Source organism: Cyrtonyx montezumae, unplaced genomic scaffold (assembly GCF_038088225.1).
Source record: "Cyrtonyx montezumae isolate F1298 unplaced genomic scaffold, pur_monq_1.0 scaffold_13, whole genome shotgun sequence".
In the NCBI taxonomy this organism is placed as follows: domain Eukaryota; kingdom Metazoa; phylum Chordata; class Aves; order Galliformes; family Odontophoridae; genus Cyrtonyx; species Cyrtonyx montezumae.
In genome coordinates this window covers 11,771,075-11,794,164 of record NW_027071859.1, presented here as the reverse complement: position 1 = coordinate 11,794,164, position 23,090 = coordinate 11,771,075, and the positions used below count along the sequence as shown (strand labels likewise).

The 23,090-nt window shown below is 38.2% G+C and overlaps 1 protein-coding gene across 1 annotated transcript in view; it reads right to left on the bottom strand.

Annotated features, from left to right (window-relative positions):
- Positions 1 to 11,156: 11,156 nt before the first annotated feature.
- The window catches only part of NBAS (NBAS subunit of NRZ tethering complex), a 156,911-nt gene continuing 144,977 nt past the window's right edge, over positions 11,157 to 23,090 (bottom strand). Inside the window, exons 51-52 of the mRNA XM_065730695.1 lie at positions 21,441 to 21,569; positions 11,157 to 11,923 (exon numbers count right to left, since the gene is read on the bottom strand). Coding sequence (XP_065586767.1) covers positions 11,645 to 11,923; positions 21,441 to 21,569 — 408 coding nt within the window. The 3' untranslated portion in view covers positions 11,157 to 11,644. The remainder of the gene's footprint in view (positions 11,924 to 21,440; positions 21,570 to 23,090) is intronic.

Here is a 23,090-nt window from a genome sequence, read left to right as displayed (position 1 = left end):
GCTCTGGAAATAGGGCCGTTTCCAGCAAGATGGTGATGATGAATACTGTGGAGATAAATGTAGGATATCAAATTAGATTACAGAAATGCAAATGCATACATTTGAACCGGGGCAAAAACACAGTGCTCTCACAACAAAGAGCCTTACATGCTTCATTGCAGAAACACAACAGGCTGTCTAGGCTGACTAGGGCCTTGCATATTCAGTATCAATAATTTTTAATACATCTCTCCCATGTAAATATATTCCTTCTTAGGGATAAGCTTTTAGCTGTCTATTAAAACAACAGAGGCATAATTAAAAAAGAATAAATAAAAAATTCAAGCATGTCAGTTTTGTCTTTCGTAAGTATTGAACTTCATAATAATAATTTATTATTTTTTTTAAGAATTAGAACTCAAAGAAATTGAAGATATATAAATTGCTTTTATATTTAGTAGATACAGTTGGATTAATGCATTCCTTCTCTGACTAAAAGTCTGGTCATGAGTAATGGAAACTCTAGCCCACTTCTGCCCTTCCCAGTAACAGCCCACATATTTTGGACAGACATTTCAGGGCTTTGGAACTGAGGCTTTTTCATTTCCTTTAACTTCCCTTCATCTGAATGAAGTTTTGTTTTGGGTTTATTAGCTACAAAAGTATATTTCCATTAAACAGCATAATGATGTCTAATTTAGCTCATTTTACCTTGAATCTGCATGGTATAAACAAAGTTTTAAATAGATAGTAGTAACAGTTGTTCTGTGTGAAGTGACACATTCAGCACTAAGACAAGGACATGGAGGAATACAGGGCTGGTATGAGAGCAGAGGCCTTGAAAATCCACTGTAAGTTTCCTGGAGCCCTGCTATAAACCACTCCAGTCTTCACTTCTCTCCTAACTGCACTCTAGACCACCAGCATACCCAAGGGCTGCTCTGAGACTCAGCCGTGGATCCTTAAGTGGTCAAAATGGAGAAGTTGTCCATGTGTAACTGTTTGTTGCCCAGCATTCTCTGTGGGGGTCCCTCTCTTTGGTTCTCTCCAACTCCAGCTCTGTATCAGAGGTGAGTAAAATGGAAATGAGACATTTCAGTGCTCACTGCTGTACTACACAGACACGGGCAGTGGAACACCACTTCTGCACAGGCTCCACTTGGTGCCTAGGCCCATTTAGACCTTTGGAAGAGAAACTTGAAGAAATCACCAGGAATAAGTGGGAAAGAACCAGACAGGACAGCATTCTGTCAACCTCTCCCCACCTTTGTGAGAGAAAGCTTTATGTCATCTGTCAGCCTATGTACAAAGCCAAGCAAGTCCTGCTGCTTCAAACGGGTTAAGGAAAAGCACCATATGGAGTAAGTTCCAGGCCAGAAAGAAATCATTACCAAATCAAAACACAGACCTAATGCATCTGTGCAACATCATCTAGTTATTGGCAGATAGATTATTTCACAGCATTCTCCCAGGCTGAGTCATAAAGGAATCACAAACACCCCTTAGAATAAAAGCCATGAATTCACGGCAGTGGGGTTTGAAGCTCTTTTCAGTTGTTTTATTCTGAACACCTGTACAAGGCTTTTCTGCTGCTATTCACAGTATCTATAGAATTTACATTTCCCAGATTCTGATGCACTTCTATTGCAGTATCATCTTCCTCTTACACAAAAAAAAAGAAAGAGCTCTCGTTAGATAATCCAGGAGCAAAATAAACGTATGTATTTGGTTTTAAAATCCTGTTCACCAAATGAATGGATTAATTAAAAATTCTAGAAGCCTACAAAACTATCACTATCTGGTCCACCTCTTAAAAAAAAATTAGAAGAACTTTTGTTAGGTAAACCATAAGCAAAGGAAAAGAATGTATTTGGTTTTAAAATTCTTTTAGCTTCAGAGTAATTAAAATACTAGAAGCCTAAAAATGCAACAGGCTTTGGTAAGCAATCTGAAATAAGCAGAATGCATCTTGTGTAAAAATAATTAATAAAATATTTGAATTAAGAAAAATGAGTAAAAATCCTAGCATGTCTGGGAGTAATTCAAACAGAAAAACCAGACTGTATTCATCCACTTAATTTTTTTTTCTTTAAAAATGGCTGGAACAGCTCTAAACAGAATGATTTCTTTCATTTTTTCATTCCCACAATATATAAAGCCTGCAGACATTTCACATGGATGTTGTTGCTAATAGATAAAGCACAACAAATGGAGTAGGCAGACAAAAAACAAAGTGACCACACAACTACTCAGAAATTAAAGGAAAATTTTATACAAAAATAACTTACCATTCTCTAATTTGTCATCTGTTCACTTTTAGAGCAATTTTCTTTAAAAGAGGAAGGAAGATCAGCCAAAGGCTTTTCTTTTTTCTGGTACATTTCTGAGGAGAGTAGCCACAATCTGGCTGAGGTCTCTGGATGGCCATCTTTGTGTTACTCATGAACTCCAAAGTCAGGAAGCTGCATGCATATGTACAGTATTAGCAAAAATGGCACTGATACTGAAGCTCATAGAGTCAATGGAGAAACAGAATTATTCAAAACCTGGTTGGTTCAGCAACATATGCTAAATATACACACCCCCTTTACAAAACCGTAGGAATGTTCTTTCTCAGAGGATGTTACAAAAAGTGAGAACCAAAAATACATCAATAATCTTCTGGTCACCTTTTTAAGACAAAAATAAGCTACTACTGAAACTTAAGCAATCTGAGATGTCAGAAACTGTGACTGTACATCACTGGGACTGGAGGAGTGGTAACCAGTGTTATGTTCTAGCCCAGAAAGGAGAAATCTTGGCAGAATGCAAGAGAATGAGGAACCACAGAGTCCTCCTTTATTTGCCCCACAGTTTGCTTCTTACAGTTCACCACACAATCCACTAACTGCAAAGAGCAGGCAAGTGAAATTTCATCCTCTAAGGTCAACATCTCAAAGTTACAAATGCATTAAGCAATGCAAACTGATCTGCAGCTCTTAAAAGCCAGACAAGCTGCCAGCTCCAAGTATGCTTGACATCAAACAGCCCCGGAATGCTATTTTCTACACCACCACTGAATGCTAGCTTCTGATAGAGGGAAAGGATCTCAGGTCTAGGGTTAAGCCAATCTCATCAGTAAAACAGGGCTTTGAGATGTTGGCTGTCCACTACCATCTCCCATGGATGGATGCGCAGCAATTCTCAGTAATCTTCAGTGGCAGCTCTGTAAACACTGGAGGATGTGTTTTTCAAACTTACCCTAAGGACGCCAGGAGTTACAGTACTCTTTTCCCCACAGTTATGTCACTGCTTTATCAAGAGATGCTCCTCAGGTTATGCCTTTGTAGATTTGAAATTCTGTGCTGCTGGAGCAATTGCACAGAAGTGTTTCAGGATTATAAAATCGAGCCTGCTGATTTTTATTCTCCTGCAGATTTAATCCTTAATTATTGAATTGTGATAAAATCAGAAGCTGAAAATAGCCACTGCGAAAACTATAACTGTCTAGAACAGTCTTTAAACTTTTGTTAAAAATCTCATATGCCAAAAACTGTCAAGAAAAAAACAGCAAGAAAGATGCAGAACGTTGCCAGTGCCCTGGGTCAGCAGTAATAGGGAATTTAACATTGAGAGTTGATTCTGCTCCCCCTTTCATTACACTGTTAACAATCCTCAGGACCTTGGGACTTTTCCAATAGATGTTGGATACAGTGAAATCAGTAAGCATCTGAGTGAGCAAGGAAACACTTTAGAACATGATCCCTGCATTTCAGGTCTGAAACTTTTCAGATTGAGCTACAGCTACTTCTCTGAATAAGTAAGGGCCTTTCAGTCTTCAAGGGCATTACTCTACAAAAAAAAAAAAAAAAAAAAAAGCTGAAACTAAGAAGCAAAACTTGCACAAGCAAGATCTGACTTTCCTTCCTTACATTTCTGGCATTTTCTCTTAAATGTGGAGGAAAAGAAACAACTTTCTATGTAAATAACATTTGCCACATTTAAAGGCATGGTCTTGCAGAACAGAGAAGTTAGCAAAAAGACCAACTATTTTTAGAGGCTTTTAAAACTGTAAAGTACTTTATTGGCCTTTCATGGAATTAGATGTAAACATGTTGTGTTAAAAAGCTCCTGTAGTTAGAAAAGGGCCAAGTGCAAAAGTTATTTTTACTTTACACTTTTTTATTATTATTATTCAATACTGCTGATTTTTATTAAAAATATGATTATAGATTTATAAGAAAAAAAAAAAAAAGAAGCTACTCTTTCTGGCTTCAGACATGATGGATGGCTTCAATAGTACTTCTGCAAACTACTCTCATGACTCAAAAATAAGTCTTTCCCTTTTTTGCCAATTCTTTCAGCCAGGAAAAATACATAGCACAATGAAATACCAAAGGTAAAAACCAGTGTCAGATAAAACACTGACTGACATTTACCAAAGTCCCAAGGAACATCCTATTTTCCACATCTCCAGAAACCCAGTGAGAAAATAACTTCTTTCAGGAGTTCATTTCTAAATATTCATCTATAAATAGAGGTATGCTTAAAACTAGCACTGAGAAGACTTCATTTTCTTTGAATGAAAGAATCAGATTGCCCAGACCCAGGCATAAGCAGAACACTGACATTTAATCAGATGCAGTCTATCCTCTCTGTAGTAATTTCTCCTGCCAACTGGAGCACAAGACCAAACTTGTTTGAGCTTTGAATCATTAGAAGAAGGTGGGGAAAGAAATAAACCCAAACTGGCAAAGTGGCCAGGCAAATTTGAGCAGAATCTGTGCACCAGTGGGTATTGGTTAATGGAGTTAAGTCCAGCTGGCGTCCTGTTACGAGTGGTGTCCCCCAGGGGTCGGTATTGGGGCCCATCTTGTTTAATATCTTTATTGATGACCTAGAAAAGGGGATTGAGTGTACCCTCAGTAAGTTTGCAGATGACACCAAGTTGGGAGGATGTGTCAAACTGCCTGAGGGTAGGGAGGCCCTACAGAGGGATTTGGATAGGCTGAACAGCTGGGCTGAGCTCAATGGGATGAGGTTCAATAAGACCAAGTGCCGGGTCCTGCACTTTGGCCACAATAACCCCATGCAATGCTATAGGCTTGGGGCAGAATGGCTTGAAGAATGTAGAGAGGAAAAGGACCTGGGAGTGTTGGTTGATGCTCGGCTCAACATGAGCCGGCAGTGTGCCCAGGTGGCCAAGAAGGCCAACAGCATCCTGGCCTGTATTAGAAATAGTGTAGCCAGCAGGAGCAGGGAGGTGATCATCCCCCTGTACTCAGCTCTGGTACGGCTGCACCTCGAGTACTGTGTTCAGTTTTGGGCCCCTCACTACAAGAAGGACATTGAGGCCCTGGAGCGTGTTCAGAGAAGGGCAACAAAACTGGGGAGGGGTCTGGAGCACAAGTCTTATGAGGAGCGGCTGAGGGAGCTGGGATTGTTTAGTCTGGAGAAGAGGAGGCTCAGAGGAGACCTTATTGCACTCTACCACTTCCTGAAGGGGGGTTGTGGTGAGGAGGGGGTGGGCCTCTTCTCCCTGATAGATAATGACAGGACGAGAGGGAATGGCCACAAGTTGCGCCGGGGAAGATTTAGATTAGACCTGAGGAAGCATTTCTTTTCTGAAAGAGTGGTCAGGCACTGGAATGGCCTGCCTAGGGAGGTGGGTGAGGCACCATCCCTAGCGCTGTTCAAGAAGCGTTTAGATGAGGTGCTAAGGGATTTGATTTAGTAGTTCAGTGGGTAGGGATGGTGATAGGAGGATGGTTGGGCTAGATGATCTTGTAGGTCCTTTCCAACCTAATGAACCTATGAACCTATTTGTTATTGTAATGCTTCTCTCAGAGAGCTTTCCCAGCATGAGTCTTTATTGGGGGCCTTTGAGGACTACCACCATAATAAATACCATCCTTTAAACACAAAATGATCTGAGGGAAGCAACATCTCATTTATAAACAGAGCTCTAATTACAAACTGTTGGCAACTCAGAGCCCCCTCTGATCATGTACTTGAATCATTCATATCTGTAAGCAGGACACTACTTTGATTCCTTTCCAATCCAAACCCTACAAGCTCGAGAACTGTGTGTGATAAAGTATTTTAGAAAACCCTGCAGTTAGAGTCTGATCTGTTGGTGTGGTCATACCGTGTATTCTTCCACTATGATCAGGAACTAAACCTAACATTTAAGTGTTTTCTAAAGTGTTTGATCTATCGTCTTGGAAGAGATATAGATCACACCTGGATATGAAGCTAACAACACCCCAATACTTAAATCTTGAAGCACTTCAAATCTTGAATTACATCACGCTGGACCTTACTTCATCTCTCACAGTCACTTTGAGTTTTCTCTGTACCAATGTCCAGCGGTTTAAGAAACTGCCCAAGACTGTAAAGATACATCCTAAATATGAATGCTTTGTTTTAAGGATCTGCTGCAGAAATAATAGCACAAAAAGATGCTCTGGCACTGGAGACTTCCTATGTCAGGCTGGAGTGGATGGAACTGGTCACAAAATCATGTGCAGAATTGGGCCTTAAATTGCACCTGAACTCTCTTTTGAAGATTATACAGGATAGTGCCTGTATGTCAGATAAATACTGCTGAAAGCTGCATTCAGATACTGTTACAATTTTTTTTTCCTCTTCTGCCAGAACCAGAGCAGATGGTACTACCAGATTAATCAAAATCACCCCCTGGTTTCATGCGCTGTTTCTGTTGTGTATTGTTCTCCCATTTAGACTAAACTCCTTCTGCTTATTTGTTTTCATGCGCTACTTTATATTTGTTAAGCAGCATACATCTGCTTTGCTCATTAGAATAAATATTTTACATGCACATTACGCAGCAGAAGCCTCTTGCAAAAAGAGACTGCCATGCAGTTTTCTGTATCTGGGTTTCAAAAGGACATTGGGCTGTACATCAGAGCTCAGGCGAAGCTGGTTTCACTGTTCCTGTGCCTTGTAAGCAAGGTGAGCCTACGAATGTTGTGCTAGCAGCACACTCAGCGTCACACTGTCAGCACAGATTGCTTGAAGACACTGATTTCAGAGGGAGAGGAATACAAGTTATGTGGACATGCATTTTTAACTGCAATCACGTTTTTGTTAAGGTTTATACACGCCAACATTCACCATTAATCTTTTCTTCCATATAGATTGATGCTAACTCATCACTTCCTCCTTCTTCCTTATAAATCTGTGCCCTGAGAAAAGAGGCTGGCTTGCCCCAGCTGCTACCAGAGAGCAGTATTTCACTATTTAGTCTCTTCAGAAGAATGAATCAGTTCTCAATTTGTACAGAATCTGTACTTAGCTTTGCTGGAACCAGGCATGCTGATCAGAGACTGAATTAGATATTTCCATTTCTAAGATTATTTCAATAACAACCACAGAAATAGATTGAAAAAAAAATCACTGTCATGTATCTGGTATTGACAGGTGACACAAGAAGAGGAATTTGGTGGTGAAGTGGATGTGCAACAGGGAAGCTGTTAAGAGTCTCTGCCATCTACTCCCAGGCAGCTTCAGAAAGTGCAGTCTCTGTTCAGGTAGAAATACTGAACAGTTTGTCTAGCTGTGACCGAGCTGGACATAACCTCAGAGTTTATTTTCTGTTTGCACAGCTTAGTGTGTCCTATGAAGGTTCAATCAATAAGAAAAAATAGCACAGCCATTAGCATGAGGACCAAGCCATCCTTTGTTAGCCAATCCCAAAGCAAGACAAGAGATAAAATTTATCACTGTAAGAAGAAACCAACGTAAATAAGATTTTCACATTTCTGAAGGTCACAGTAGTCAGACAGACTTAGAAAGAATATGTATTTTTCTTCTTTCTATGAGTTCTTTGCTGTTATAATTACCTGTTGAAGTTACCAGACATAGAGAAAAAATGGTATGTTCTAAGGAAACAGAGGATCAGTGCCTACATTGCTACAGGCTTCCTGCTCTGCCATGGGAAGCTCAGCCACTGGAAACTCAGCACTACATCTGCACCTCACGTAACAGAGCATCACTGAGGACACATACACGAAAGCGGAGGGCATTCTCGTGGAGAATGGAGCCATTTAACCAACCTAAAAGAGCTTGCTTCTGGTCATCTGTAGGACCTCAACATCCACTTCAGCTTTTATATGTCTTCAGCAAAATGAGCTAGATGCTTTCAAGTGCAGGCAGTTGCACTTGAATCGGGCTTACCATTTCGTGTCTACAAAAGGGAACTCATAATAAAGGTGTCAAAGCATGTTGATAAAGACATTTTTTGGAGTAAAAATGACAGCTGCATGAAAACCCGTTGGAAGTCTTAATGAAACTTTCTGGTTGGGTGATAAACTGGTAAATAGAATCCAATTTGTAAGTGCAGGATGAGGTAACAAAAGGAAAAAAATCTTAACATTTTAAACTGCACAAGCATAGAAAGCAACGTAATCCCAGATGACTATTACCGATGTAGAATGAGAGCTCAGGGTCATCATGAATACTTTTAGGTGTTCAGTAACAGCCAAATAAGTTGACAACTATTTTTATGGCACCTTATGAACATCTCACGTGTCTGCAACATTCAGTACAGAAGTGTACTCAGTGCAATAATTACACAGAGGAAAAAAAGAGGACCACAGAGTATGGAGAAATGAGTAAGTACAAGGGGGAATCAATAGGCTGGAAAAGGTACGACTACGTTACAGGTGCATAAAAACAGAGAGGGTGAACAACCTTTTTTATTTATTGTTGTTGGTTTTTCCTTTTTCTGAAAGAAAAAGTTTTAAGCAGCTACACATGTGGCTACATATGCTACAATAAAAATCTATTTTGAAATACAAAGCAGTTGTAGTTTGACGTTCATTCCCTTCCTCAAAAAAATGTCTTATCTATCATCACCACTCAGCACAATAAACCAGCAAGGTGGTAGACACTTTTTTTTGTGTTTTGCAGTGAAATATAACCTTAGCAAAATTTTTGCCATGGCTCCTTTCCCACGTACCTCACTTGTGGTTGGTTGATGTCGCCCTGACCTCAACGTGCTCTTGAACTGGAGCTTCCTTGTTCAGTACTCACCCGCTGACAGATGAAAGCAGGTAGTATCTTCAGCTCCCACAAGGCTTACTGTCATCCTGTGTCTTTCCATAAGCACGTCCTTTGGGAGAAGAGCTGGCTGGGCATCTTTATTCCCATAAGCAAATGATCCAAGGTGTCACCTCACACTCAGTTTTCTGATAAGAGAAACCTGGCCTGTGGGCCACTTTGTGAAATCTGACCTTGCAGAGAATGCTCAACAAGATCGCTGTTTTGAAAATAAAGTAGGGGTAAATAAAACAAGCTTAAAAAATGAGTGTGTTTCACAAGCATAGAAGTTTTCACCCTTATGATGAAGGTATCCGTATTCCGTGGCCACCTTCTCAGAATCTTTTCACAGAGCACAATGCCAGAAACAGTAAATTGCAGCAGGAATTGTTGGACAAGAGAACTAACTGAACCAAGCTCCTCCAAGCACTGAATTGCACTGTTTATGGATACGGAACTGCACAGTGCATCGGGTTGCTGTGACATACTGTCTTCACCTAAAACATCCAGTAGAGAAAGACAGTGTGAGTTGTGGTCTTTCTTCCCAAATGTTTCATTTTGCTCATCCACAAGGGATGTGACATATTTTGCTACTTCGATGGCCCTATGAGGCTCCTTGAAGACACAAACATCACTGGTGTTTTTCCAGCAAAAAAAGGATTAAAAACAAACAAACAAAAAACAGCCTCACCATCACCACAAACAAACAACCAAGTGAACTGATAAAATTGAACAGTTCTCAAGTGCCACTTCAGTTCTTTTGTGTTGTGTTGGTTTCATTTTGTGTTAAGATTATTATCAAGGTGATTTCCTTAGCCTTTAAAAAATACATATATCAAAGAAACAACACAGTATTATTTGTTAGAGTATCTTGGTCACTAGCCTCAAATGTAAAACATTCTACTAAAAAGCTAGCACATGTTCTTGTTATGTGCCTCTTATTTATTTTTTCCTATTTTATTTTGGAAGACATACAAACACATAAGCTAATTATTTTTGAATGTATATACCAAACTGTTCGTTATCGATACAAGTTTTGTATACAGGATAAATCAAGAGCAGTGGTGGCTAGAGGGAAAGCATTTCTCATGGATTTGTAACCCCAGCAAAACAGAACACAGAAGATCAATAAAGCTCATTAGAACTTTAACTACAGCTCAGCTCTAAAGTGACACTGAACACTAACTTGTTGTGATTCTGAAAGAGCATAGTCAGAAAACTCAGCTATAAACTTAGCGACTAAACTGAGAACAACACAAACAGACCAAAAAAAGTAAGTATAGAAATATAAATATAGAATGTATTTGTTGGTGATGGATTTTTTTCTTTGTTTTTATTTGAAGAGAACAGAGCAGTCTATGGAGGACTCCATGCAGTATTCCAGTATCTACAAGAGGGTTATCCGCACAGGGGAACCAGGTTTTTCACAGCATGCATGGTGAGAAAATGAGAGAAATGGCAGAAGCTGCAACAAAATAGCTTCGAAAAGCTTTATATAGAAATCTTCTCTTGTTTAACATGGGGACAGCATGCCTGGCCAAGTTGCACAGTCTCATCCCTTGTCAGGTTTCAAGACTTGATTGAACAAAGCCCTGAACAACCTGTTCTGACTCTAAAGGAACCCTGTTCAAGGAGAAGGTTGGTCAATGCCCTTAGATGTCACTTCCAACCTGTGTGATCCTACAGTGCCTAAAGTTTCAGTGTGTTATTACATAAAAACTAAATCTGAACACAAAATTAGGCCAAAGATTTACAAATTCAGTTTAACAACATATTTATATTAATATATGGGACATCAAAACCTTCTGGAAGTGCATCCAATGTGGTAGACAAACAATTCTCTTGTTAAAAAACTTAGAAAATGAATCAGCAATCCTTTGACTTATTAAATGAAAAGGCATTTTGGAAATCAACACAACTTTGTAATTTTTCAGAACTCAAGTAAAATACTTTGGAAGTACTTTCACAGAAAAAGTATGAATACGTGTCACGGATTTGAGATGGGGCTTCCCAAACGGCAGAGAAAAATGCTTCCAAGATTTAGCATTGCTAAAAAGAAATGAGAATTTCAGGAAAAGCGGCAAAAGAGAGAAAAGAAGGAGATACTACAACAGAAGAAAATAAGAGATACTACAGTAATTGTAAAATATTTTACTTACTGCAAACAACATTGCACAATACCAAACTTTAAGGTTTTGAAATTCTCAGGAATTACTTTTCATTGTGGTATTTTCCTCCATATATCTTTATATTTTTACATTAGTTTTACATTATGACAAGAGTAAATTACATACAGAAATTAAGACAAATTGTATATAATCCATCATATTACTAACATTTCATTTACATGTCAGAGTGTAATCATTTAACATTCTTCTCTGGTAAGAAAACTTTATCAGGTTCAGTGATGTGCTAGTCAAATTATGGAATTACACTGTCTACACCAATAATTTTTTTAAACCAGTAGAGGTGTATATGGAACTGCACCGTAAGTGTGCTGTTCACATTTTCTGCAAAACATAGGTAAGAACAGCTAACTTTGTTATTTTGTTACTAGAACAACAATTTCTCCCTTTTGTAGAAGGCCTCCATAGTAAAGACAGACAAATCAATAAATCCAACATTATTCAATCCAATGCTGAATAGTCTGGAGGGCAGAAGTAAAAGTCCTGAGTGCAGGATGAGTTCCTCGATAAGACAGCAAGAGGGATCCTGCCTCTGCGATGAACCCTGCTTCTTTAAGTTGTTTTGCTATTTCCTCTACATCCCAGCCTCCTTCTGCCTGGTTAGCCAGCAAGTGGTCAATAAGGCGAGGATAGAAGGCAGTAGATATGCACTTTACCACTAACTTGGCACTGAGGAGCAAGGAAAGTACTTCAGCATCACAGTTGGAATCATCCACCTACAAAGAATGAAAAATCCATAGTAATTAAAAATGAATTACCAGATACATCTATCAACCAGAACATGCCATGACAGTTCTAACTACACAGCGTGACCTTGAAAGCAAGATGATACAGTACTCTGAACGGATTAATAACAACGATACATACTTTGCATACTTTGGAATACATAAAGATGTACCTTTACGTAGGCTGAGACAGCAGGGCCAGTTTAGCTGTGAGAAGACTGACAGGGGATCATTTTAATGTGTACAAATATCTTAAGAGAGAGTATCAACAGGATAGAGCTGCTTCTGTGGTGGACAGGACAAGAGGAAACAGGCTCAAATTGAAACAAAGGAAGTTTCATCTGCATATGAGAAAAAACTTCACAGAGAGGGTGACTGAGCACTGGAACACATTACTCAGAGAGGTTGTGGAGTCTCCCTCTCTGGATATATTCAAAACCTGCCTGGATGTGATCCTGGCCAATGTGCTATAGGTGACCCCACCTGAAGCAGGGAAGGGTTGGGCTAGATGGCCACACGTGGTCCCTTCCAACCTCAACCATCCTGTGATTCTGCCACCTTTAACAGTTCAATTACATCGAGATAAATATTTGTCTTTTATGAAGTTGAGGAATAAGAACGCTTAATAACCTGGGTAGGATTACAGGAAAATGTTTACTTTGAGTTCTCAGTGCCCAGACTGCAGAATGGACCACATCACTTACTTATTTACTTACTAATAAGGACACCCTGGGGACTAATGGGACTGAAGACACATTATATTTTAGTCACTTTTATTAATATGATATACTGTAAGCCATACTGACAGCACTCTCAAATTCAAGCAGATTTTCCAGAAGAATGCATTCTATTTTCCAAAAATATTTGGAGCACACAATTGTTACCTCTGAGAGACACTCTGGATGCCACAGAAAAAGCTGACTATTTGATACATTAGAGTCCATAATCACTTGAAAATCTAGTCTATCATTTTACAAATAACACTGCAGAGCACATTAAACTCTATTTTGGCTAATTTCAAAGTCTTTTCTAGGTTCCATATAATGCACTGTTATTTTAATCAGTTTAGGTGTGATGACATTCAAAGACATGCAAAAAAACAATACAAGTAATGCAAAAAGGACCAAAACAGAGGTTGGGAATTGTGAATTTAATGACTGTATCCTATCAACTTACAAATATACCAGATAAATACATGTATTTACAAAAGAAAACCCCCACCAATCTGTTTTAAAACAGCCTGTTTAACTTTGTTTCATTTTCTATAACAATGATGTCTTATATGCCTCATACCTGTGGGTATGTACTATAAAAATCCAAAATCTAGAAATTCAGTGATTTTGGACCTGAAGACCAGTTCAGCTACAACTGCTGTATACGGACAGATTTGCCAATGTAACTTGACAATTTAAACAACTTTTAATCTAACTATCAATAAAAATATTTAATCCTGAATGCTTTCAGGCATGCAAAATTTATCTGTTTTAGTCCAAACTAAAACAGTACAGAACTTTGCTTCCTCTTTCATATGTCATGGGCAGCACCCATTCTTTGCCCCCCACCTTTACCAAGAGCACACTTTAAAAGGCACTTCTGACTTATAACCCCATTGTCTATTCCATGAAACTTCCACCATCATTACTCTGTAACAACAATTTGCATGGAACTTATTTGATCTTTCTGGAAAGTACATAAATATGACTATAACCTATCAATCAAGAGAAGCAAACTTTCTGGTGATTATCTTTCTTATACACAATTACATTGTGAGAGATAATGCACATCAGTTAACATGGACTATGTCATGTGGGAGATGACTCTCTCCAGTTTCACTATGAGGGCAGTCAAAGAAACAGGATCCTCAAGATATAAATCACATCAGGTGTGTAACCTTTCCTTGAATGGAATGGCATTAGAAGACTCTCAAGTTTTGTTACCTGCATTGATATTTGTATGCAGAGGAACTGGGTTCATAAGGGATCATCAGGAGCTCATAGCATTGAAGTGGATGAGAAACTCACCACTAACTTCAGAAGAAATTTCTTTGAAGCAATGACAAATTCTTTTAGAAGAAAGATCTTTATTCAGTATAAACAATTTGAGACCGATTAATACATTTCACTTCTGTGAGAGGAAATGTAAGTATAACATCAAAAGCACACATGTGTTAAGAAACAGTAATAATTTCTTGCTCTGTTTTGGAAAGGATGCACACTACACAACACTACATACAATTAAAAAAGGAAAAAATAAAACAAAAACATGAAAAGATACTACATTTCATCAATCACAAAACCACAGATAACAGATGGTAGTTGTGGCTAATCTCCAGACAGCTGTTTATGATATTTAATATCCTATTAATAACACATGATTATTCCTTTTAGTTTACAAGTTTTCCAGAAAAAACGGAACCTTTATCATATTAAATCATGAAGACAGTTTTGCCCTCATGCTACTTTTTTCGCTACTTCATTTAAGTGTTTTTCTTTCAATTGAAATCTTAGACAATTTCCTCCAAGTCTTCTGTATTTTTCTGAAATGGAAGGTTGGAGAAATATTCTGCTGTACCTCTGAGCTCCACGAGCTCTACTCTTGACCAGTACACAGGGCACAGCTTTACTATGCACTATGCTGTTTGATTTTATGGACATAAACCACAAACAATAATTACACTAATGAGAATAACAACAGATGGGAAGTCTAATTTAAATCAAGTTTTTCAGGCTACTATTCTGTTATTGAAAAGTCCTACAGACTAGTGCAATGTTACGTGCCAAAAATCTACGAACTGGAGAAAGACAAGTGTGAAAGTAATATAACCTTTTTTCAGTATAAAAACATTAAAACATTGGAACTATACTATGGACATGAAGATGCTTGCATGTAACACAGAAGTAGAGGAATCTGCCTTTACTCATGCATGAACAAGATTGCTGTGTCTTTATACAAAACAAGACAGCAGAGAAAATGCTCTTTGCTGTGTCTGACAGCCCACACTTTAGACTGAACTGTCCAGTAGGTTGAAATCAGTGGGCCAACTATATCCTGGGCTGTGTTAAAAAAGTGGTGGCCAGCAGGGAGGGAGAGGTGATTGTCCCCCTCTACTCAGCTCCTGTGAGGCCTCATCTGGAATACTGCATCCAGGCCTGGGGGTCCCAGCACAAAGAAGATGTAGAGCTCTCAGAATGGGTCCAGAGGAGGGCCACTAAAATGATCAGAAGGCTGGAGAATCTCTCCTGTGAGGAAATGTTGAGAGAACTGTGCTTGTTTAGCTTGGAGAAGAGAAGGCTCCGGGGAGACCTCATTGTGGCCTTCCAGTACTTGAAGGGAACGTACCAATAGGAGGGGGAACAACTGTTTACATGTGTTGATAGTGATAGGACAAGGGGGAATGGTTTTAAGCTAAGACAGAGGAGATTTAGGTTAGGTGTTAGGAGAAAGATTTTCACTCAGAGGGTGGTGATGCACTGGAACAGGTTGCCCAGAGAAGCTGTGGATGCCCCATCCCTGGAGGCGTTCAAGGCAAGGCTGGATGTGGCTCTGGGCAGCCTGCTCTAGTGGTTGGTGACTCTGCCCATGACAGTCAATTCTGCAATTGCAATACAATTTCTACAAAGTAACTCTACCATCCTAGTAATAAAATGCTTTGTTTTCAAGGCAGCCAGCAAAGCAGGGTCACTTCTGATCTGCCTGCATATGTAGTACCCTTAGTCTCCCAAGATCCTAGCTAAATCTTAAAACACTGTCTGAAGTAGGATATAGCTGATCCCCAAAACACTGCTCTATTGATATGGAATGAAACTGATCGTAGTTTAAGCAAACCTCAGAGGCACAAGTCATCTTCTGCCAAATAAAAGCATAACCACATTCCATCTTGTATGAACATTTGAGTAGACCATAAGCCACATTAAAGTGTAATATACAGTATATACAACGGAGAAAAACCATTGTATCTACCTACATTTCCATGCTGAACATGCTAGATTTTTCTTCAGAGTAAACCTCTTTTGAAAGGTTTAAATGGGAAAGGGTTCACTTTTTCACACCCATTTCTCCTTCAGTTGGTTTCTCCTTCAGTAGGTTTTGACTGTGAAGATTTAGCGTGATGTCCACACACAGTGTGCATATGTAGAAACAGAAGAATTTATGCTAAAGAAAGCAAATCCTGATTATTTTTCCTTGTCTTACGTATCTACTTGGGTATTGGCTGGTATCTACACTAATGATACAGGCGTTCAAGTTTTATTTTTGATGACTGCCTTGCTTCTTTAAGACTATCAATAATTTTTTCTGCTTGAAGTGTGTATTCATCTAAATTCCAGAGGCCACATAAAAACAAGATTGAAATAGGTGCACTCATCATTTCCATCAATGTATTGCTGAAGCATTCTGCTTAAAACATGGCTTTGCACATTTTATCAGAATGTCTCTTTGATGCAAAATTTATAAAAGGGTCTACATCTGCTGATGATAAATCATGCCTCAGCAGGGCTTCCCTCAACAAGCACAGGACTGAAGAGCATTTTCTCTCCACAAGTCTCAATCTATTCCAGTATATCCTCAGCAAGACAGGGTGGAACCTCATCGTGAAGTCTTAGGAAGGACATATTCAAGCTGTTTCTGAAACACCCTTGGCAAATGATCCGAACAAGAAGCAGCTGTACAACCACTACGCTGACTGCTGTATTTCTGAATCAGAATGACATTTGGTGTCTTGCGTTCAACTTGGTGTTGCTGGTGTATAATTAGTAAGGTTTAAGCAAGCCTGCCTGGGGCTTTGCCATCAGCACACTGATGTTACCAGCTGCAAATGGGCTAAGGCTTGAGGCACTCAGCTCTGCCAAGGCAGCAGCTCTCCTGAGCGAGCACAGGCAGGGAATCTGCAAGTTTTAAACAGCCTGCTATGCTAAACAGGTACGTGAACAATCAACCTTACCAAAGGTGGCAGCTCTTCTGACCTACTGGGAAGAGTAACTTGAGGCATCTAGGAAGTTTTACTGGTAACCACAGATGCCTCTGAAAATTCATGTCGGCATAGATGTAAAACAACAACAACAAAAAAACCCAAAACAGTGTCTCCACTCTCCAGAACTAATGCTATATCTCATGTCAGTAACTAGTATTTTTTTACTGGCTGTTGTTAAAGTCTACCTAGATATTATAACCCTAGGTGTACGATAAAAATGCCTCTGTAGTGATAAGCAAGAGCTGGTCAGAAGGTTCCCTTTACCTAACACATAAAGAGTCAGGTCAAAGTCTGGGCAATTCCCAGCCAGCAATTAGTGCAGGTATCCAGTGTGTCTGGTAATAGCAATAGGCAACATTTTATCCATAGCTTATGCACTGAAAAGCCCATGCATTATGAAATATGGATACTAATGGAAAAATAAGAGCTGCTGATGACAGTTACAGCTAAAAAGATCTGAATCTGTTACTTCCTTGAGTATCAGCTCCATACTACAAGTGGAGGCAAAAACACTATCCATTTTATTTCTAAATGCAGTCTGCACAGTTACAGTACAAAATAGGAAAGGGGGTAAGAAAATAGAGAGCTAAAAAAATTTTGAAAAGTAAACAAGAGAGGGAGTGAAGAGTTAGGTCAAATGTACGAAGAATATTTATCTTAAAAGATAAGCTGTATAAAGAGAGCAGCCATACATAGCACAAGGTAGTGGAAAAATAAGTGGAAATTCCATTAATCCCTTACATTCTTCATATGACGTTTTTCAATAAATTATTTTGTAAAGGCAGTCTCAGTAGTTCAACACTGGAAGTACAAGATGAAAATGGAGACAGGTATTATTTTGGATTAACTAAAATATCTTCTGGTCCCACTTTCTATTAAAGCCTACGCTGAATACATATTTGCAGTATTTTAACTCCCATTTGTTATCTTTACTAACAATATACCTACGAACAGGCAGCAGAGCATTTAGTTGCCCTGTTTAAAGTATAAAAATAAGTCTCAATCAATGAAAGATAATCAAGTGTACAGACAGCTTGGAAACCTTTATCAGAAAAAAAAAAAGTCTGGCTTCTAAGGGAAGTTTAAGTTCCACTGGCAGTAATAAGCTTATTTAAGGAAAGTTTTTAAAAATAATAATAATTGAAAATGTAATTATTTACATGCAACACAGAGGAAGATTGGTAATTTCTGTTATCAAAAATAGGCAATTGGAAGTTTATAAAAAGATGCACAATAAAAAGTGAACTCTGCAATTTCAAAAGAGCTTACACAAAATCTTGGTTGTTTTATTACAGGCAAAAGCTATACAATTCTTAGTATCAGCACTTCAGCATCATCCTTTTAACTGTAAACATCCATAAAGCTGTCAGCAACATAAAACAAATGGCTAACTAATACATCGTATCAGCAAGTGCTGTATTTTTCTCACAGTCGCGTTTGTGAGCTGTTCTAACGCTATGTCAGGGAATCAATAGCTATGATTTCCCTTCGCCAGATGTTATTTGTCCCTTTCCTGTATAATGGAAGCAGAAATGGGCTTCCTATAAAAAAAATCACTAAAATAATATACAGAAAGCATTAACAGTTCTATTACTGTTGCTAAAAAGCAAAAAAATTATGCATACAAAGCTATACTGAATAAACACTGATATAGCTAAATAAAAACATGTATGCGCTTTTACATAGCTTGCTCCAAAAGTAATGCCTCCTATTTATTACCATGGAGGTTACAACAGATAAAAAGAGCACAATTACACTTTTTAATTGAGCAAATTCTCAGCTACAAAACACTATTTTTCAGCATAGTCACCACTATTAGCTATGCATTTTTGTCAGTTATGAACAAAAGCCTGTATGTCACAACCATAACAATCTGCACCAGTGAAGGCAGTCCAGTGTTGCTGTCACCACTGCTGGAATGCACCACCCACCACCTCACTGTGCTCACATCCACTTTTTTTCTCCATCAATGTTCAGCAAGTGTTGATGAATGCCAGGAAGTGCCATTTTTGTTTGCATGGAGGAATTCAGTAACACCTTTGATTCATACACACTTCCAAGTCAGCCTCCTTTTGTCAGACTGCCCTTCTGCTGCCACCTGTCATGCAGCAACAACATGGAATGGAATATTGGTGGGAAGGTTCAACCTCTGCTGTCAGAAAACCAACATCTGTCTCTGGAATTGTGGGAATTATTTTATCATTGTGGGCCACAATGATAAAATAATAGGCATTAACTTCAGGGCAACCCTTGTAGTTAGTAACATACCAACTTTTGTAACAATATGAGATTTGTATATAACAAGGATTGAGTGATACTTCCCATACCAGACAGGAAGAGACCGTGCCGGTTGTTTTTCCTCACATCTCACATTCAAATACGAAATAATCTATGTCCAACAGAATGAAGTCAATAACACCATTTTAATTTAATTATGATGAAATATTAGACCAAAGCTAAATGCTTTGAAAATTCTAGGTTATGCATCATCGTTATGGAAGTATATGCTCATGTTAATGTTGAATTAGGAAGAAAAATTAGAAACAGCTAATCAAACTGTCTTCTCCTTATCAAAAGAATGCAATTTCAGGAATGCATAGGTGTATGTACTAAGTGTTCTGTATTACTAAGAAGATAACATGCTTCCTAAAACTTCAATAAAATCTGATTGGACTAGAGTGTAGAAAATTGAATGCTGGAGCACATTGGAAAGAAAAGGCCAGTTAATAGAGCAATACAATTAGCAGCCATTCAGAAAGTGCTACTGCACAGCACCGGGCTTGAAAAGTAGTTAAATAAAATGTACTCAGACATAAAACCCTGCTGGGAAGCTTACGAGCTAGTCACTAACTCAGCAGCTTTCATCTGTTAACAAGAAAGTCAATTTTAAAAGGTTGACAGAACGTATAGATGAGAAAGTGGATGTATCAGATCGCCAGTTGCTTTTCTATAAGATCATCTTGTTTCTAAAAAACAATTAGAAATTTCTTTACAGACCAAAATCAGCAATTGAAGAAAAACAAGCAGACAAAAAAGACCCATTACAAATAATCCACTGTTTTGGTGGTCAATATTCAGAAATTTATATTTTGTGAAAAAAATAACGAACAAATTTTGTATTTAATTTGCATAAGGAACAGGGAATATAAACAGCTTCACAAAACCACAAAACCCTGGTTTTGTGACACAATCCTGGTTCTTTCCCTAGAACAACAACTTCAATTAAGAAATACTCCAAATTCATACTAGATGTTAAATATGATAATGAGATTTTGATACAAGCAGGTGTGTCCTGGATTGGAATGTGCCCTTTTACCTTTCCTGCAACTGTTTTAAATGTTCATTTACATTCCAAAATGCTGTTGCTTCACACATTTCAGTAACACTTCTTTTTGAAGGCAAATTAGGAAGATCTAGGTGATGCAAGTAAAACCTCAAGTAACTGAGAATAAAAGAGGAGAGAGATTTACAGCAGAGTCCTTGGAAGTGCAAGGTGCAGAATATCCTCCCTAGAGAACAGAGGATGGTGTGAAAGCAGGGGACTGCACTGCACAGATTGTTGTAACTAAGGAATCTGAAAAACTTGTTGCAGTGCATTTAACTGGAACGATCTGGACCCTCAATTATTATTTTACATTGTAATGTGCAACTTGGAGTTCCCTAAAAGACAATATAAATTTCAGAAACACTGGTGTTTTTTTTTAATAAATATACTTCTGGGGATTTTCAGTGCAGTTATCCAAACTGCAAAAAAAGCCATTCCTCCTCTTTTGCTGCAGACAGCTAGATTGCAGACCACAGCTAACAAAATCAGAGCAAGTCTTTCAGGCTGTACATGCGGGTTCACTTAAAAGTTTGAAGAAGTTTCAAACTTCAGGAGGGAAAAAATAATAATAATAAAACAGTTAATACAATGCTTCTGTCTAGGAAATCAGCTTCCACAATTTTAGATTTTACTTCTCTACTCAAAAGGAAACACACAAGAAAAAAACTTAACTTTATACAACAGCTGAGAAATACATAGCAATGTATTTCAGTTCTCGTCCAAAAAAGAGGCAGTTTTTCTCCAGAAACCCTGCTGCAGTATCCAATGAAAATGTGTTTAGAATTATATAAAATTCCCAAGCATGCAACTGTGCATCCACAAAACAAAAGAGCTGTAACAACTCACTACATGACAAGGTTTGTCAGAAACCTGCTAACTCATTTGTTGTACTTTTATCACTTCACAAAACAATGCAGTGTGAGAGTAGCCTCATAGAGATAACCATCTGCTTTATGTAACACAATATATGTTCCATCATATTGACTTGCAGTAGCATACTAGGTAATTTAAAGAATGTGTCGTCAGCTTTAATTACCTCAAATATATATAAAATACCTTATGAGTGCTGTGTTCCTGCTCTGTGAGCACAATAGCTGTGGAAACCTTAATAATGATAAGGGCCTCAACAGTCTCTGCTTATCACGATTACGTAAGATAAGAGAACTAATTGATTACCATGAACTCTGAAAGGTGGTTAATTCAACTGCTCATACCTTCGCGACAGCTGTTATCTGCTTCAGTGCCATAGTATGAAGATCTTGATCCATACTTTCCACCAGCAGTTTCAGGGATGGCAGCAAGAGGGAATGGTTAAGCAGCAACAAGCATAATTCTTTTATACACTGAAAATAAAAGTAAACTCATCAGCAAGGTCTCTGGAGATATTATCATCACCATTCATACTAAAATTTATGAAAATTTTGTGCCAAATGCAGTATGAAAACCAACATACAAAACAAATGAACTCCCTGATGGAAATAACTCTTTGGAAATCTGAACAGATGAATTTAAAAAAAATGTAGTTGGTTCTAAGTGGAGTGTTTGTTACACTAAGGCAAGGCAGACACTGCACCACCGTTACAATCTGGAGTTTCTTAAACAGCAATAGAGAAATCACAGACCTCTCTGGGATTAATATATTTGTGCTCAGTAAAATACTGCAAAATACAGGAAGAAATTTAACAGACACCTTTGATACTTCTGTAATTCAATTATGCAAATGTAAAAGTGAATCAAATCAAAGAGAAAATAACAGTATATACCACAGTGCAACACCATAAGGCTCTGTTGCCAAACTATTTAATCTCGATATGAAGTTCTATACGTGATGAAAGCATAGCAATTTACCTTTCCCTCTTTCATACAATTTCTCACATTTTATAAAATAGTACAAATTTAGGATCACAAAGCTGATGCAATCAAGAACTGGTAACCTTATTAAAAATAATGCATTTCCAAATCTGCACCTTGCACTGTAGCTTAGCAACACAGCAAACAAACTAAAACAAAAAAACAACTATTGCACGGAACCTGTACTTTTGTTTTCTTTCAACGGTGCAATGATTTACCCACTTATACATCAGAAAGTATTTAGACTGACATGCAATAATTCAGACTACAACTTCCTTTTTCTTTTTCCAAGAATGCTTGTTCATTTGCTACAGCCATTCTCCACAGAGGCCCAGCAGACAAATTCTGTATTCAGAAAAACCACAATTGTCAGAGGACAGCTAAATATTACTTTGAGAGTATGCAAAGAAAAAACCCTTGGAACTTTCATTAGTCTTTAAGTTTAACAATTTGATGCCCGAAATATGACCACACTTCTAGCAGCACCTTCTTGGTAGCTGTAATTCTAAAAGCCTAAGAATTATTGAAGATAAAGATATCACAAGGGCTTCAACACTCACGTCCTGCACAAGCACTTGACAAGCACTCTGGCACAGGAAGCTACCAAGCTGCACATTGCTCTGTGCCTTTTAGATGTATACACCTTCAGGAAACAGGAGCTAGCAGAATAAATGATGCTGCACTGAGCTCTGGGCACTCGGATACAGCATGCTCTCTTACCCAGAACTGTTCCATTAAACCTATACTCTTGTGATTGTTAATTATTTCAGTAAGGGATACAACATAGGATAAGGAAGTAAGATTAAACGAATACAGTAAATCTTTGTCTGATCAGTTGAATGCTCATGAAACTTTTGATAATTTCATACCGCACTGCATTTCTTTTGAGCAGAATGCTTGACATAACAGCAGATCTACTAAATGCAAGGTTAGGGATTCACTCTACAAACTCTCTTTCCTTGAAAAGGTGTATCCATGGCAATAAAAGGAGCTTATGTTCAAATATTTCAAAA